The sequence below is a fragment of the Ursus arctos genome, unplaced genomic scaffold (assembly GCF_023065955.2).
Source record: "Ursus arctos isolate Adak ecotype North America unplaced genomic scaffold, UrsArc2.0 scaffold_20, whole genome shotgun sequence".
In the NCBI taxonomy this organism is placed as follows: Eukaryota; Metazoa; Chordata; class Mammalia; order Carnivora; family Ursidae; genus Ursus; species Ursus arctos.
The window spans coordinates 51345024-51358636 of record NW_026622875.1 but is presented as its reverse complement, the minus strand read 5'-3'; the positions used below and the strand labels follow the sequence as shown (position 1 = coordinate 51358636).

The following is a 13613-nucleotide window of genomic DNA, read 5'->3' as shown; positions in this document are numbered from 1 at the left end:
CTTTTGAATTTTTTATTACGGAATTTTTTTAGACATATAGAAAACTAATGATATATAATGAACACACATGTACACATCAACCACCCTCCAGAATTATCAAGACATATCTAATCTTGGTTCATCTGTACCCCAGCCTTTCCTTTCCTTAGTCCATTAGATTATTTTAAAGTAAGTCCTATATCTTATTTCATATGTAAATATTTTAGTATATATCTATACAGAGAATTCCTTAGAAATAACCATGGTATTGATATCACACTTAAAAATTTCATAGTAATTCCTTAATCAAATAACCAGTCAGTATTCAAACTTACCTGTACTTTCATAAAGGTTTTCTGGTAGTGGTGGTGGGAAACAGTTGATTTCTTTGAATCAGTAGCCAAGTAGTACCCATACTACTTTGATTGAGAAATCACTTAAATCTCTTTTTAAAACCCTAGATTCTTTGTCCCTCTCCCTCTCCCTTTCTCTCCCCTTTTGTTATTTATTTGTTAAAGAGGCCAAATTACTTGTGCGTAAATTTAAGGCATTCTGAACTCTTGGTGTTCCATCCCCCCGTAGTTAGAATGAGGGGCTTGGTCAGATTTAGATTTGTGTTATTGGCAATAGTACCTCCCAAAGGGAGCTGAACTATATGTTGTTTCACATCAAAGACACATGTCTTTCTTGAAACCGCTTTCACACAGTTCCAGGTGTCATCAGTCTGACTTATCACCTTTCACCTTTGATTTTAGCACCCAGTGGGGACCCGTATGCCAAGATCTGTTGTTGCACCAGTCATTGTTTTACGGTGATACTCACATTCTCCCATTTCTTGTGCAGATATTAACTGGAATTCTTCTGTAAATGGAAATGTTCCCACATTATCTGTGTGGTTACCTTGAGATATAGCTCTTATAGGGAAAGCAGGATAAGTTCTTTTTACCCAATTTAGTTATTCCATATTTTTGAGGGTCTGTTTTAGCACCTGTAGTCTGTTCCAGTGATGGATTTGTCTGTGCCTGCTCTAACACTTCACTCTATTAGTTATGATGACTTCATAGCCTATCTTGCTGTTTAGCTGGGGAAGCCCTCCCACTTTATGTTTTTCAAGAGTGTCTTAGCTATCCTTAGCTCTTTGGATGTCCATTTAAGTTTTAGAATCAGATTATCAAGTTACATTCACAACACACACCCAGACCTGAGAGGATTTTGATTAGGATTGCATTGTGAATTTATTGAAAAATTGAAGAGAATTGGCACCTCTGTGGTATTGAGTCTCCAACCCACAATTATGATATCTTTCAGCATTTACATAGGTCTTCTTTAATATCTGTCAATAATGTTTATTGTTCTGAGTAGTTCTCTTATACCTCTTTTGTTACATTTATTCTTAGGTGTGATTGTAAATGTAAAATTAGTTTTTTATTTTCCAATTAAATAAATGCATGTACAGTTTTAAAGAAAATCTTAGCCAAGCCTCCTTTTAACTAAAATTATCTGTAATACACTTAGTTGATTAAGATTGTGTTAAGTGTAGTTAAATGGATTTTCCAGTTGTACATTTTGGAATTGGGCCCAGGTAAAGTATTGTATTAAAAATGCTGAGTAGGGGCTCCTGGGTGGCTCAGTTGTTAAGAGTCTGCCTTCGGCCCAGGGCATGATCCCAGGGTCCTGAGATTTGAGTCCTGTTGTGAGCCTGCTTCTTCCTCTCCCACTCCCCCTGCTTGTGTTCCCTCTCTCGCTGGCTGTTTTCTCTCTGTCAAATAAATAAATAAAATCTTTAAAATAAATAAATAAAATAAAATAAAATAAATTAAAAATGCTGAGTGGTACTCAGATAAAGTTATTTGGAAAGACTCACAAGAAGCAATGGGTAGACAATCTGGCAAGCATCTTTATTTGAATAACTAATTTCCACTCTCATTGCTTAAAACCCAAAGTAAGAATTATAAGAAGAGGAAGAAATTTCTTTTATATGCCACTGTTAGGGAGAAGACAGGAAAGGGTACATGCATTGAAAAACAGTACTAATTTACTTGTCCAGGAAAATGGCTATACACAAGTTATCTACATGTTTATAATAATAAAATCAATTATTTTCTGAAAAGGGTACAACATTGTAAACTCTTACATTTTGCATCAATCTAGAGGAACGAAACACTTAAGTATGATATATAGATAAATGGCTTTTGAAGAGGAAATAGTGCATTATCATTATTCAGTTCTGGTTGCACTGTATTTGCAAAGTGCTGTTTGAGTGATTTGGGACTTTAAAACGGTACACTTTTGAAAAATGAAATATTCCAAACATACAAATGCGTGCAAAGTAAAGATCAAGTACAAAGACTGGTTAACACCTATGAATTCGCCCTCTAGAACATTGCCAGTGCTCCTTGGGCTGCTCTTCAGTGTCCTGTCTCTCTGTTCTCTCCCAAGGGTAACCACTGTTAACATGCTGCAGCATATACACAGTTACCTAAAACAATTGACCTTAATGTTTTACATGTTTTGGGCTGTATAGAAATGATATACTGTATGTATTCTGCATATTCCTGCTGTTTTTTCATGCAGCATTATGATTTTGAATTTCATTCTAGAAGCTATGGTTTAACCATTTTGAATGCTGAGTTTAGTAATAATACATTATATCTGTATACCATATTTTATGTATTCTCCTGTTGGTGGACCTTTGAATTGTCTCAGTTTTGCTTTTATAAACAGTGTAACTGTGAACATTTGACTTCTGGTGTACATGTGAAGCATTTCTCTAGGATGTATTGGTAGGAATTGAATTTTTGCATCATAGAATATGCTCGTCTTCCACTTCTTGAAGTTCTCAAAGTAATGCCAAGTTGTTGTCTGTAGTGGTTGTATCCGTTCACAGGCAGTGCCCAGGCATTTCCATTGTTCTGTATATTCACAGGTGCTTGGTATTATCTGACTTTTAGGATTTTACTAATCTCATATGTGTAAATAATACTCCATGAGATTTCATTTGTTTGTTTCTTTTTACTAAACAAATGCTGGTTTAAATTCTAAAGCCAAAGGAAATGTAAAGTTACAATGAAAGACTACTGTCAACTTTGGCGTTTAGAGGTTCACGTATTGTTCATCATCCTGTAATGGAAATCTTATTGTATTATTTTGCTGCACAGTGTGATTTCCTGTATTCAGTTTTTTAAAAATCCAGGGTTATCAAGGTATAAATTTACGCATAATATTCAGTGTGATTTCATATACCTGAACTGTATTTATTGTTTACTTTTAGGCTGAAATGGGGCTTGGTTAACAGATGGACTATAACTTTTTATGACCGGCTTTAAGATGTTGAACCAGAATATTTGAAAACCACTAAAATGGCATTAATATTTCATGCGTTTTTGAGTTATTTTATTTGTCCTGTGTATCCAAAGAGTTTTGAAAACTTGATTTAAATTTAAGTGCTTTTAGATTTGGAATACTAGAAAAACTAGAATTCTGTTCTGAGATACTAAGTTCTTAGTAAATAAAAATGATTACTGATTTTAGTCATTGTAGAATATCTGAAGCCAACCACATAATATTGAGGAGAGAAATACAAGTTTTAAGAAATCTTTATATTCCCTGAGTATAGTCTTTTAAAATTGCCATGCCAGTAGGAGGAGGAAGAAAAGATGTGAGAAATAAAATTGTTATAATAATTCTTATTTTCTCTTCCAACGGCAAATACCAATTGGAATGCTGTGTATGTATATACAATACTCTGCAGTACAATATAAAATTAATACAAGAGGGATGCCTCACTTTATTCCTTTGATTGATCTTTAGTTTGTCTAGTGTCTAAGTAATAAGTGGTTTGTCTGGTTTTTCTTTACAACTTGACCGGGGTTTTTTTATTTGACAGGTGGCAGTTTGTACCATACTGATGTCTCGCTCTTTGGAGAACCTACCGAGTTTGAGTATTTGCGAAAAGTGCTTTTTGAGTATATGATGGGTCGTGAGACTAAGGTATAAATCATTTCTGGTGATTTGGCATGTGGCTTAATTTAAAAAGAAATGTGCCCACTTTTAATACTTTAGTACGCATATTGATTGTATTTTTACTGTTGGCAGACCATACATGCTAATGATAGATAATAGGTAATTGTGTTATTGTTCTTAGTTTACCAAAATGAATTGTCAGATCTTGCTTATATTTGTTACAGTTAAAAGATATTAATTTTAAAAATACTGTTGGATGATGCTGAGTACTAAAAATTGAAATTTCATTAACTTAATACTTTGTGAAACGTGTGGCTATTTTTATTTTTGACCTCAAATCTTAGAAGAGTAGATTTCATTTTCATGGAAACTTTAGGGTAATGTTGAAGTATTAGAAATGGCCATAATTAAGAATTAAGTAGTAGACTACATAATTAAGTGTCGCTTGGAGATATTTAGAAGTATTTTACTTTAGTCACTATGAGAAAATCATTCCTGTACATATGGAATATCAATCATTAACATTACCACATTATATAAGTAATAGTGCTCGGCTAAATTTGTTTTCTGGAATGTCAAATTTATAGTAAGGTTCTTGAGTATATAGTCTTATCTTTTTCTTGTTTGTATCCCCTGCAGTGTTTTTTAAAAAGCCTATATTGGACTTTTGGTACATGTATCTTGAATTGAATTGAATATATTTATGGAAATTCATGAGCCTTTTCTCAAAATTTTTCATTTAAAGCAATTTCTTTTCAGACATCGCTTCACCTTTTTACCTTCATAAACCTTTACATTGTCCATATACCTTGGCTGAGAATGGGATCATGAGTTTTCCATTTTTAGAAGCAATTGGTATTTTAACTTATGGGTCTGCAGGGGTTACTAAGTCAAGGAGTGCCAGACCAGTTCAGGGATTAATTTGACAGATATATTTAAAGCCTAGAAAGTAAGAGCATAAGAAAATCTCTTAAAAGAATATGAATTTATGGATTATAGATTCGGCTAAACACTAGGCTATAAGTCATTTGAATCCTTAATATCTATAGAAATCTCATTTCATTGTATCAAATAGTTTCAAATTAAAGTAATATCTAGTGTGATCCAGAAGATGTAACTCAGGAAGGGTATGTTAATTCATAGTAATTCAATTTTTTTTTCTTAAAGGACTTTTTAAAAAATTCAAATAGTAGCTAAAGCTTATTTTCTGCTTTTAAAAAATAAAGCTAATGAAATACAATGATCTCTTATTAAGTCGTTATTAGATAGTAGCCTTTAGCTGAGGTGGGGTAGATAATTTAATGTTACCTTGTTATTGCAAGGAAGGGAGAAGGGTGTATTTTTTAAAAAAAAGTAGCTTCTGAGAACTTTAGCTATATTGGTTCATTTGGGAATCTAAAGCTGTGATCCCGTGTTGCTAAATAAATGATTTAACCTTTTCTTGATCTGTGAAATGAAGAGACTGGCTTCCTCAAACTGTGTCTTCTGGAGGTTGCGAACTGTGGAGGATGAGATCTCTACAGAGTTTGAGTCCTCCTGAAGAAAGACCCAGCACAAGCATTGATGTGTTCTGGGGCAGTGCCATTCAGCCAAGTGCAAGCTTGTGCTTTCAGGGTTGTGCAGCTTGTTTTAGGCTGTGATTTAGGAACCAGCTGGAAGGGGTGTCCTCAGGGCACAGGCAACCCTGTCTAATACCTGACTGGGACTCTGTGTGGCAGAGTGTTCTCTCTGGTCTTTTATCGTCAGCATTCAATGCATCTGGTTACTACAAATGATTAGGCTGTCATTCTGCCATCACATTTTACAGGTAAATGTAGAAAAGCCATAGCAGATACTCAGCTTAATTTACTGCTTATTTATTGAGCACTTGCTGTATGTGGCCCTTTGTTTATCACCATGATGGGTAGAAAAATGAAATTTGACACTATCCCTAATTTTTTTTTTTTACACCATCCCTAATTTTAAGGAGTTTACTGTATAGTAGGAAAGCGGACCTGTTCGCAGTTAAGCATAACATGATACCGACTGTCGTTGGGGCTGTTAAGAGAGGCACAGAGTTCTCCTTTTACTTGTGGGAAGGTCAAGGAGGACATTGTGGAAAAGCAGGTGTATCTGCTGGGCTTTAAAGCCGGGTCGGGGGTATGTGGAGATGGTTAGATTTTAATAGATGAACTCAGACGGGAGGAAAACCTAGACAGGAGGTCCAAAGCAGGAAGTTGAGTGTGGGTTTTGGAATGACAAGTAGTCTGGTCCAACTAAAACACTGGATCTGTGGTGGAAGTGACTCCTTTTAGGGCTGCACAGAGTATGGAGGGCATGGAATGTTTTCAGAGTTTTACCTGTAGGGATTGGTGGGGGGTAGTTAGCCCTTGAGCAGAGATTGAAAAGAGCAGAGCTGGTTTTAGACATATCTTTTACTAATTTGCTTAATCTCTACACATTAATGAAGAATTTGAAATGGAGGCCAGGTTGTGGTTTTAGAGTGAGCCAAAGTATATTGTGGCTTTTGTGATTTGATCCTCATCTGTAGTCGTATCTTGTCCAGCAGGATATGTATGTCATCCCACCTGTGTTTCTTCATCTGCTTTTGTACACAGTGTTCCTTATTTTATGAGGCAGATGATTCATTTAAGAAGACCACATGTAGGACACACATTCTTATGGTATGAAGCTAAAATAAGTGTCCCTTCTTTCTTCTGTCCTTCACTTTCTTTTTCTTGGGTTTTGATCCTCCATGCTAAATTCAGCCTGTTTTCCTTTTCAGTAGAAAGTGTTTCTCATCCTAGCCTTTATTAAAGCTTCTCCCTAAAGAAAACCTGGGAGAAGATGTCACCTCTAAACCAGGTGGCTCATTTGAATTTTTCCTTACTTCCCAGGGCCTGGGGATATTGCGTATAGAATAGACAGTCTGAGTTCTTTCCCAGGATATGGCAAAGAGCCTGGGCTTCTCTGTTTAAGTCTTTACTGGGTAATCTGCTGCAGTTTCAGGATCACTGATGAATTTAGAGGTGGGTTTCTCATTAACATTATCTAGAAACGTGAAGAGACAACTAGCAACAGTTTGGGGTTATCTTGACAGACGTGTTTCTGTATGCATGTATGTGGTTTCATAGTGAATATAAGTGGACTTTTGGGTACTTCGAATTTTACCAGCTATTGAAATTAATTCCCAAAAGCAATCTTCATAGACAGTAACCAAAAACCACGAAAAATTGCTTCCGAGTGTTAACGAAAAGAATACTGAAATAGTCACTACTTCGTATTTCTCTTGTCATTTTGTGCCACATATGCTTAGTTTCTAGACTGGTTTAGCATGGAAGATTCCGTTATCTCTAGGCAGTACAGTTTAAAGGATGAGGATTTTGTAAAATGCTTTTGGAATTCTTCAAGAACTGTGTTATTTTAAATGGTATTTTTTTGATCCTCAAAATGGCAGAGGTAAAGATGAAAGGAAGGAAGAGGGCTGAAATTTTGCTGTGTATGGGGTTTGTGGTAGAACAACAGTATTAGTTGAAATAAGTATTAGAAGTATGTGAAGTGCCTTGCCTAGGCTTGGCACATAATAGGAATTTTAAAAACATTAGTTTCTTTCCTTCCTGGAGATAATTATACATATACATTATGTATGATGTGAGTTTGTAAAATTTTTGGTTAACTCCGTTATGTCATCTTTTTCTCAGTGACCTTCTCTAGTCCCGGCCCCCTCCCGTGTACACACACACACACACACACACACACACACAGTCTGTGTAACTGTGAATGAAGAATGTTAGAGTGAGTTCTCTAGGTGACCCTGCCATCCTCTGTGGGAATCCTCAGGGGAGAGCACTGGCACCTGAATTTGTATGTAAGCACTGAACTTGTTATCCTACTTATTTCGTGAGTGTATCTTATTTCATAAGGTATCTTCTTTCCTCTCTGTCTCCCTCAAAACATCTCATCTTGATACAAAATAGGGAATTTCCACCTTTGAGGAGAATTTTCCACGAGCTTTTGGGTGACAGTCTGACTTACGGTATATTCATTTAGATCTGCACAATTTATGATCTTGTTTTGCAAGCCACCATGTGTAATGTTTTGATTCATCATGTTTTCTACCAAACAAAACATCTTGTGTTTATTTAAAATGTAACTTGTATCTCTATTAGGCTGATGTGCTGCATGTTGTAAAAAATACCTACTAAGCATGTTCATGTTCATGCAGTAGCCCATGTTTATGAGATATATGATGTGATTTAGTTAAAGCTGAACTTGGGAGTATCTAATTCTGATTATTTAGAGCATATGTTTGGCAATACATCACTTTCTAGATAGATTTCTATAAATAAAAAGCCTAATAAAATCAATGAGTAATAAAGTTTCATCTTAATTGAGACAAAGGGCCAAGAGCATTAGAACTTTATATAGCTTCATGCTATTGTAATTGCATCTTCTTGAAATATCAACCCAGACGTTGTGAGGAGTCCTTTTAAATTGAAATTCTAGTGTTGGCTGTTATTTCCTTGACTAATACCTTCACATCATACTTCTTTGGTTGTGGCTTCCATTGAGAGCACTAAAGAATCCCACCAGCAGAACATGTCAGAATTGGGTGAGACTTCATCTGCTTCACTGTCTATTAGTGATCATCTCTTGTTGTTTTTCTTGTAGACCATGGCAAAGGTTATAACCACTGTACTGAAGTTCCCTGATGATCAGACTCAAAAAATTTTGGAAAGAGAAGATGCTCGGCTAATGGTAAGCTCTAAAAGTAGGTTACAGATAGAAGACGGCTTTAACCCATCTTTTTACATCCTGTTTCATTCACAGAGACTTTGAATTGGTAAAAGACATTTTAAATGTTTACTTTTTATTTTACTGCAGCCTAAAAAATGAGAATGAATCTACATTAAGAAAGTTTAACCAAGGGCAAATGTGAATTGATGTCCTCAAGGAAAGAACAGTCTTCTTCAATAGCATATATGAGGTTGACACCCATATATGCTGTCTATGGGATTTCCAGAACTTGGGCTATTTGTGGGAAGTACAGAGAAGGCATTTGTTCTGGTATTTCCAGTAATAACTTTTAAAATCAGGTTACACCATGATGTTTGATGTTCTATATATTACATCTCTCTTTCCTACTTTTGTTGTTTTCAAATACAATAATTCTGAATGAAGAATTTAAGCATTTTTGAGTTTTTGACATACCAGCAAGGGTATCCTGGTAGATCACCGAATTATTAGGAACCTTTGTGTGAAGTCAGCTGTAACTGAAATGAAACAAATATACACTTCATAAATTATGCAGAATTATTTGCATGCCTAACTTCTTTTTGCCCTGGGCCAGTAATTCTTTAAGAACATCCATTCTAAGCAGAATGTGAAATTTGTGAAGTCTCAGGTCCCACCCCAGCTTTCTCTTTCTGCTTCCTTTTCTTGTCTTGCTGGTAGCCTGCACCACCATTCACATCCTCCCCCGTTCCTTTGCTTGTTTCACGATCCCAGCACCGCTGTTCTCTTCTCCCTCCTCATTAAAGCAAGCTAAGATCTTCTCCTTTATGATGGATTAGCCCATGTCTGAGTATCTCCAGTAAGAAGGACTAAGTCAGTAAACCTCCCGAAGCATCCCATATGATCTCGACAGAGTATGTCTCTTACAAAAGTCCTTGCTTACCTTGAACCCCAATCTTCCTTCCTGTAGTGGTTACCAGTTTGTCTCGTTCTAACCCATGGAACTCAACCATAAATCTGTGGATAGCCTGAGTGGAGGACTTTTCCTCTCCAGACCAGACACCCTGCACCTGTCAGTCATTTCTTTCTTTCTTTTTTTAATTTGCCCATTTTATTTATTTTCTTTTTAAGTTAGGCTCCACGTACAATATGGGGCTTGAACTCGTTAGCCCTGAGATCGAGAGTTGCATCCTAGAGTGCCTGGCTACCTCAGTTGGTAGAGCATTTGACTCTTGATCTCAAGGTCATGAGTTCAAGTCCCTTGTTGGGCGTGGAGCATAATTACAATAAAGAAAAAAAAGTTTCATTCCTACCAACTGAGTCAGCCAGGCGTGATGCTTCTCTCCTCTGACGCATTATGCAGGGCCAGTCCTGAAGGAATCCCAAGCCTCAGGCACATCCTGACCTCCTCTTCCTTGCTTTCTATAAAGTCATCCCAGCATCCCTGACCTTTGTCCCAGTACTCCATTGCATATTGTATCGTATACCTATTGTATATTTTCTGAGATAGTTGCAATTATTTTGGTTAGCATTTAAGTGTTTTTTTGGAAAGCATTCCTCCCTGTATCTAGTGGCCTGAAAAATATTGTTATACCTCTGTAGTTATTTCTGTTGATAAATATTTTTTATAAGAAGTATATCACTATGATAGGCCGGTGATGGGTATGAAGGAGGTCACATATTGCATGGTGTGCTGGGTGTTATATGCAAATAATGAATCATGGAACACTGCATCAAAAACTGTACTGTATGGTGACTAATATAACAAAAAAAATTATAAAAAAAAAGAAGTATATCACTATGATGTATGCCTTTGGTCAGTAGAATGTTGTTTTAAATTATAGCAAATGTTAATTCTAAAACCATGTAGTTACTCAGAGTAGTTTTCCTCCTCATTGAACCAAACAGCTGTGTCTTTGTGAAAATAAAACTCTCCAGTGCAATTGGAACCTGTCGACATGATTCTGTCATTATGATCCAGTTTAAGAAAATATTTTTAAATGATCTAATATACCTTTGTTCGTTCTCCCATGGCCTCTTTATCATCTTGATGTTGCGGTATGGCAAACTCTCCTCTTACTGTTGGGCTACATTTTATCATGGCTTTGGCAATATGGCAGGAAATATTCCCCTTTACCCCTTACACACATGCAGTCTTAGACTGGTTTGTCTTGAAAGAAATGAATTGAATTGATATATGTAAATAGTGAACCATGTAGAGAAAAACCTTTTAAAGCAGATGGAAATTTTTTTTTTCCTGTTAACTAAAAAGAAATCTTTGAAAAACATTACACTCTTTATTCCTGAATAAAGTGGTATTCATTCTAGATAGGGATGAAATGGTAACTGTTCGTTCCTTCCTGAAATAATCCTGCCTTGTCGCAGAGGCTGACCTGCTTAGGAAGAAAGTCCCACTCTTTCCACTACTACTTCAAGCAGAGTCTTATCCATTATTAGCTTTTGCTTAATGAATGAGTTCAGTCAGCAATCACCTACTCTTCTGTTTGTTGTGGCAGATACAGGAAAATTGAAGACATGGAAGATAATTGTTGTTGACCTTGTGGGAGCCTTTAATTTTAGGGAGAAGAGGTAGCACCCATTCATTGTGCACAAATAAAAGATATGTCTAGTAATATAATTCAAATAATAAAAATGGATGCTTAGGAAATATGAAATAATATATAATGAGCATGAAGTAAGGCCCAAAGATGGCTTGTAAATCAATTTGAGTCACTTTTTGTTGGTTTGAGATTCTTGGTACTTGAGAGTGATTCATTGTTGTTTTTACATTTGATGAAAAATTATGGTTGTTGATGATTGAGAAAGTTGAACCAAGAGACACATTTGCCTTTAAGATTGTTATCATTCATAAAATGAGCAATAAGAATCATTGTCTTAGAACAAGTCGCTTGAAATTTTAACTTCTTACCCCTGTTCAGTGAGCTGTAGCTGATTAAAACAAAACACTGCAAAAAAGAGTGACTTACCTTTTTCTAGTAGTTAAGATATCCAATAGAAAGGTATTTATATCTTCAATGTGAATACGTAAAATATTTTTCCAATAGAAAAATATATAACTGTATAGAAAACAGGTTTTTTAGGGGTTTATTATTATAATAATTATTATTTTATTTATTTATTTGTATTTATTAAATGAGCATTTAAAAACTGGTGGCATTAGCTTTAAATGTGTGTTCCAGATGAATCTTTTCAGTGATTTGTTCTAAATGTGCAGCACAGTTTTCCTTGTATTTAAAATCAGCACCTCGAGTGCTTTGTTATTTTAGCTTTGGAGGCTGAAAAGCTGGTAAAAGTAAACCAAAACAAACCCAAGCACATTTCAGAGCTGCCTTCCCATCCATTAATTTTGGGAGTGCTCGAGACAGAGTGTGGACCACACTTTGTGCTGACGGTGTGTAGGCGGGCCAGTGTTTGCATTATTTAGTGGGTGTTGTAGGAGGAATGCAGTCTAAAACTTTGCTTCATGACTCTGATGATTATGTATTTGCCTTTTGGCATTGGTCAAAGAATTTCTGTGTCTGCTGGTAAGCTATTTCTCAGTATGAGCAAGGTAGGAGCAAGAGTAAATACAAAAGTCTTTGACTTGTCTAATTATTTTTTGCTGAATAAAACTGCCCCATGAGTACACCAGCAGCTTTTTTTTTTTTTTAAAGGAGAGTGTTATTATTTAGGATAATTTTATTAGAAAGTTTATTTCAATCAGGTGCTAACTCATCTTTTGGAATTTAGAGGTTCTTTTTATATAGACGTCTCTTTTAAAAAGTGTTCTTAGAAATTCATTTTTCTTGTTAGGGTGCTAGCAAACTGAATGGCATGTTTCACCTAGACAGCTATTTTCTTGATGACTCCATTGAAGAAAATCTTGCTCTTCTGTTGAAGAAGATTTGGCTTATTTTCATTTCCCATCCACTCTTGTCATTTTTAAAAATTGATTTTCTTTTGACTTTCTTTTTGCTTTTCTTTCACACTGATCCTTTGTGTTGTGTCAAGTTCTTAATCAGTCCTTGCCCTCCACCAGTCTTGTACTTAAGTTAATGTTTCTCACTTTTTCCCTTTGGTTGGAATTTTAAGAATCTCCTCTGAGTCAATAATTCGTCTGAGCTTTTCAGCATTGTTGGATACAGAAGTTTTTCATCCCAGAAGAAGCTTACCTTTGCTTTTTCAGGGGCTTAGTAGATGCATGGAAGGTGGAGCAGGAAACAGGTGCAAATAGGTACCGATGCAAAGTGAAAAATACTATACAGATAAAGTACGTATTGGTTGTCTCAAAAGTGGTTTTGACTCTTGATCTTGTTAGAATTATACAATATGTGGTGATTGCAAAAGGACACATTGCGAACAATTCAGAATCATATAGAGAGGCAGACCTTCATGTTTTCAGCTTCCCAACACTTTCCAGGCACTTCATCTCTGTTAATAGTTTGGTGAATATCCCCAGGCTTTCTAATAAGCTTTATAAATATATTATTTATAATTATGTTTTTTAAATAATAATTTCTTATTAGGTTATGTTAGTCACCATACAGTACATCCTTAGTTTTTGGTGTAGTGTTCCGTGATTCATTATTTGTGTGTAACACCCAGTGCTCCATGCAATATGTGCCCCTCCTTAATATCCATCACTGGCCTACCCCAATCCCCCACCCCCCTCCCCTCTGAAGCCCTCAGTTTGTTTCCCAGAGTCCATAGTCTCTCATGGTTCATTCCCCCTTCTGTTTATCCCCCCTTCATTCTTCCCTTCCTTCTCCTACCAATCTCTCTGCTATTTCTTATGTCCCATAAATGAGTGAAACCACATGATAATTGTCTTTCTCTGCTTGACTTATGTCACTTAGCATAATCTCCTCCAGTCCCGTCCATCTTGCTGCAAATGTTGGATAATCGTTCTTTCTGATGGCTGAGTAATATTCCATTGTATCTATGGACCACATCTTCTT

At 35.9% G+C, this 13613-nt stretch overlaps 1 protein-coding gene across 6 annotated transcripts in view; it reads left to right on the top strand.

Moving 5' to 3' along the window:
• Window positions 1-13613, top strand: part of GOLGA4 (golgin A4) — a 114213-nt gene that overhangs the window by 95084 nt on the left and 5516 nt on the right. For all 6 annotated transcript variants that reach the window (XM_026496713.4, XM_044383295.3, XM_026496714.3 and 3 more), the window contains 2 exons: window positions 3866-3969; window positions 8593-8679. In XM_026496713.4, the coding sequence (XP_026352498.1) occupies window positions 3866-3969; window positions 8593-8679 (191 nt within the window). The remainder of the gene's footprint in view (window positions 1-3865; window positions 3970-8592; window positions 8680-13613) is intronic.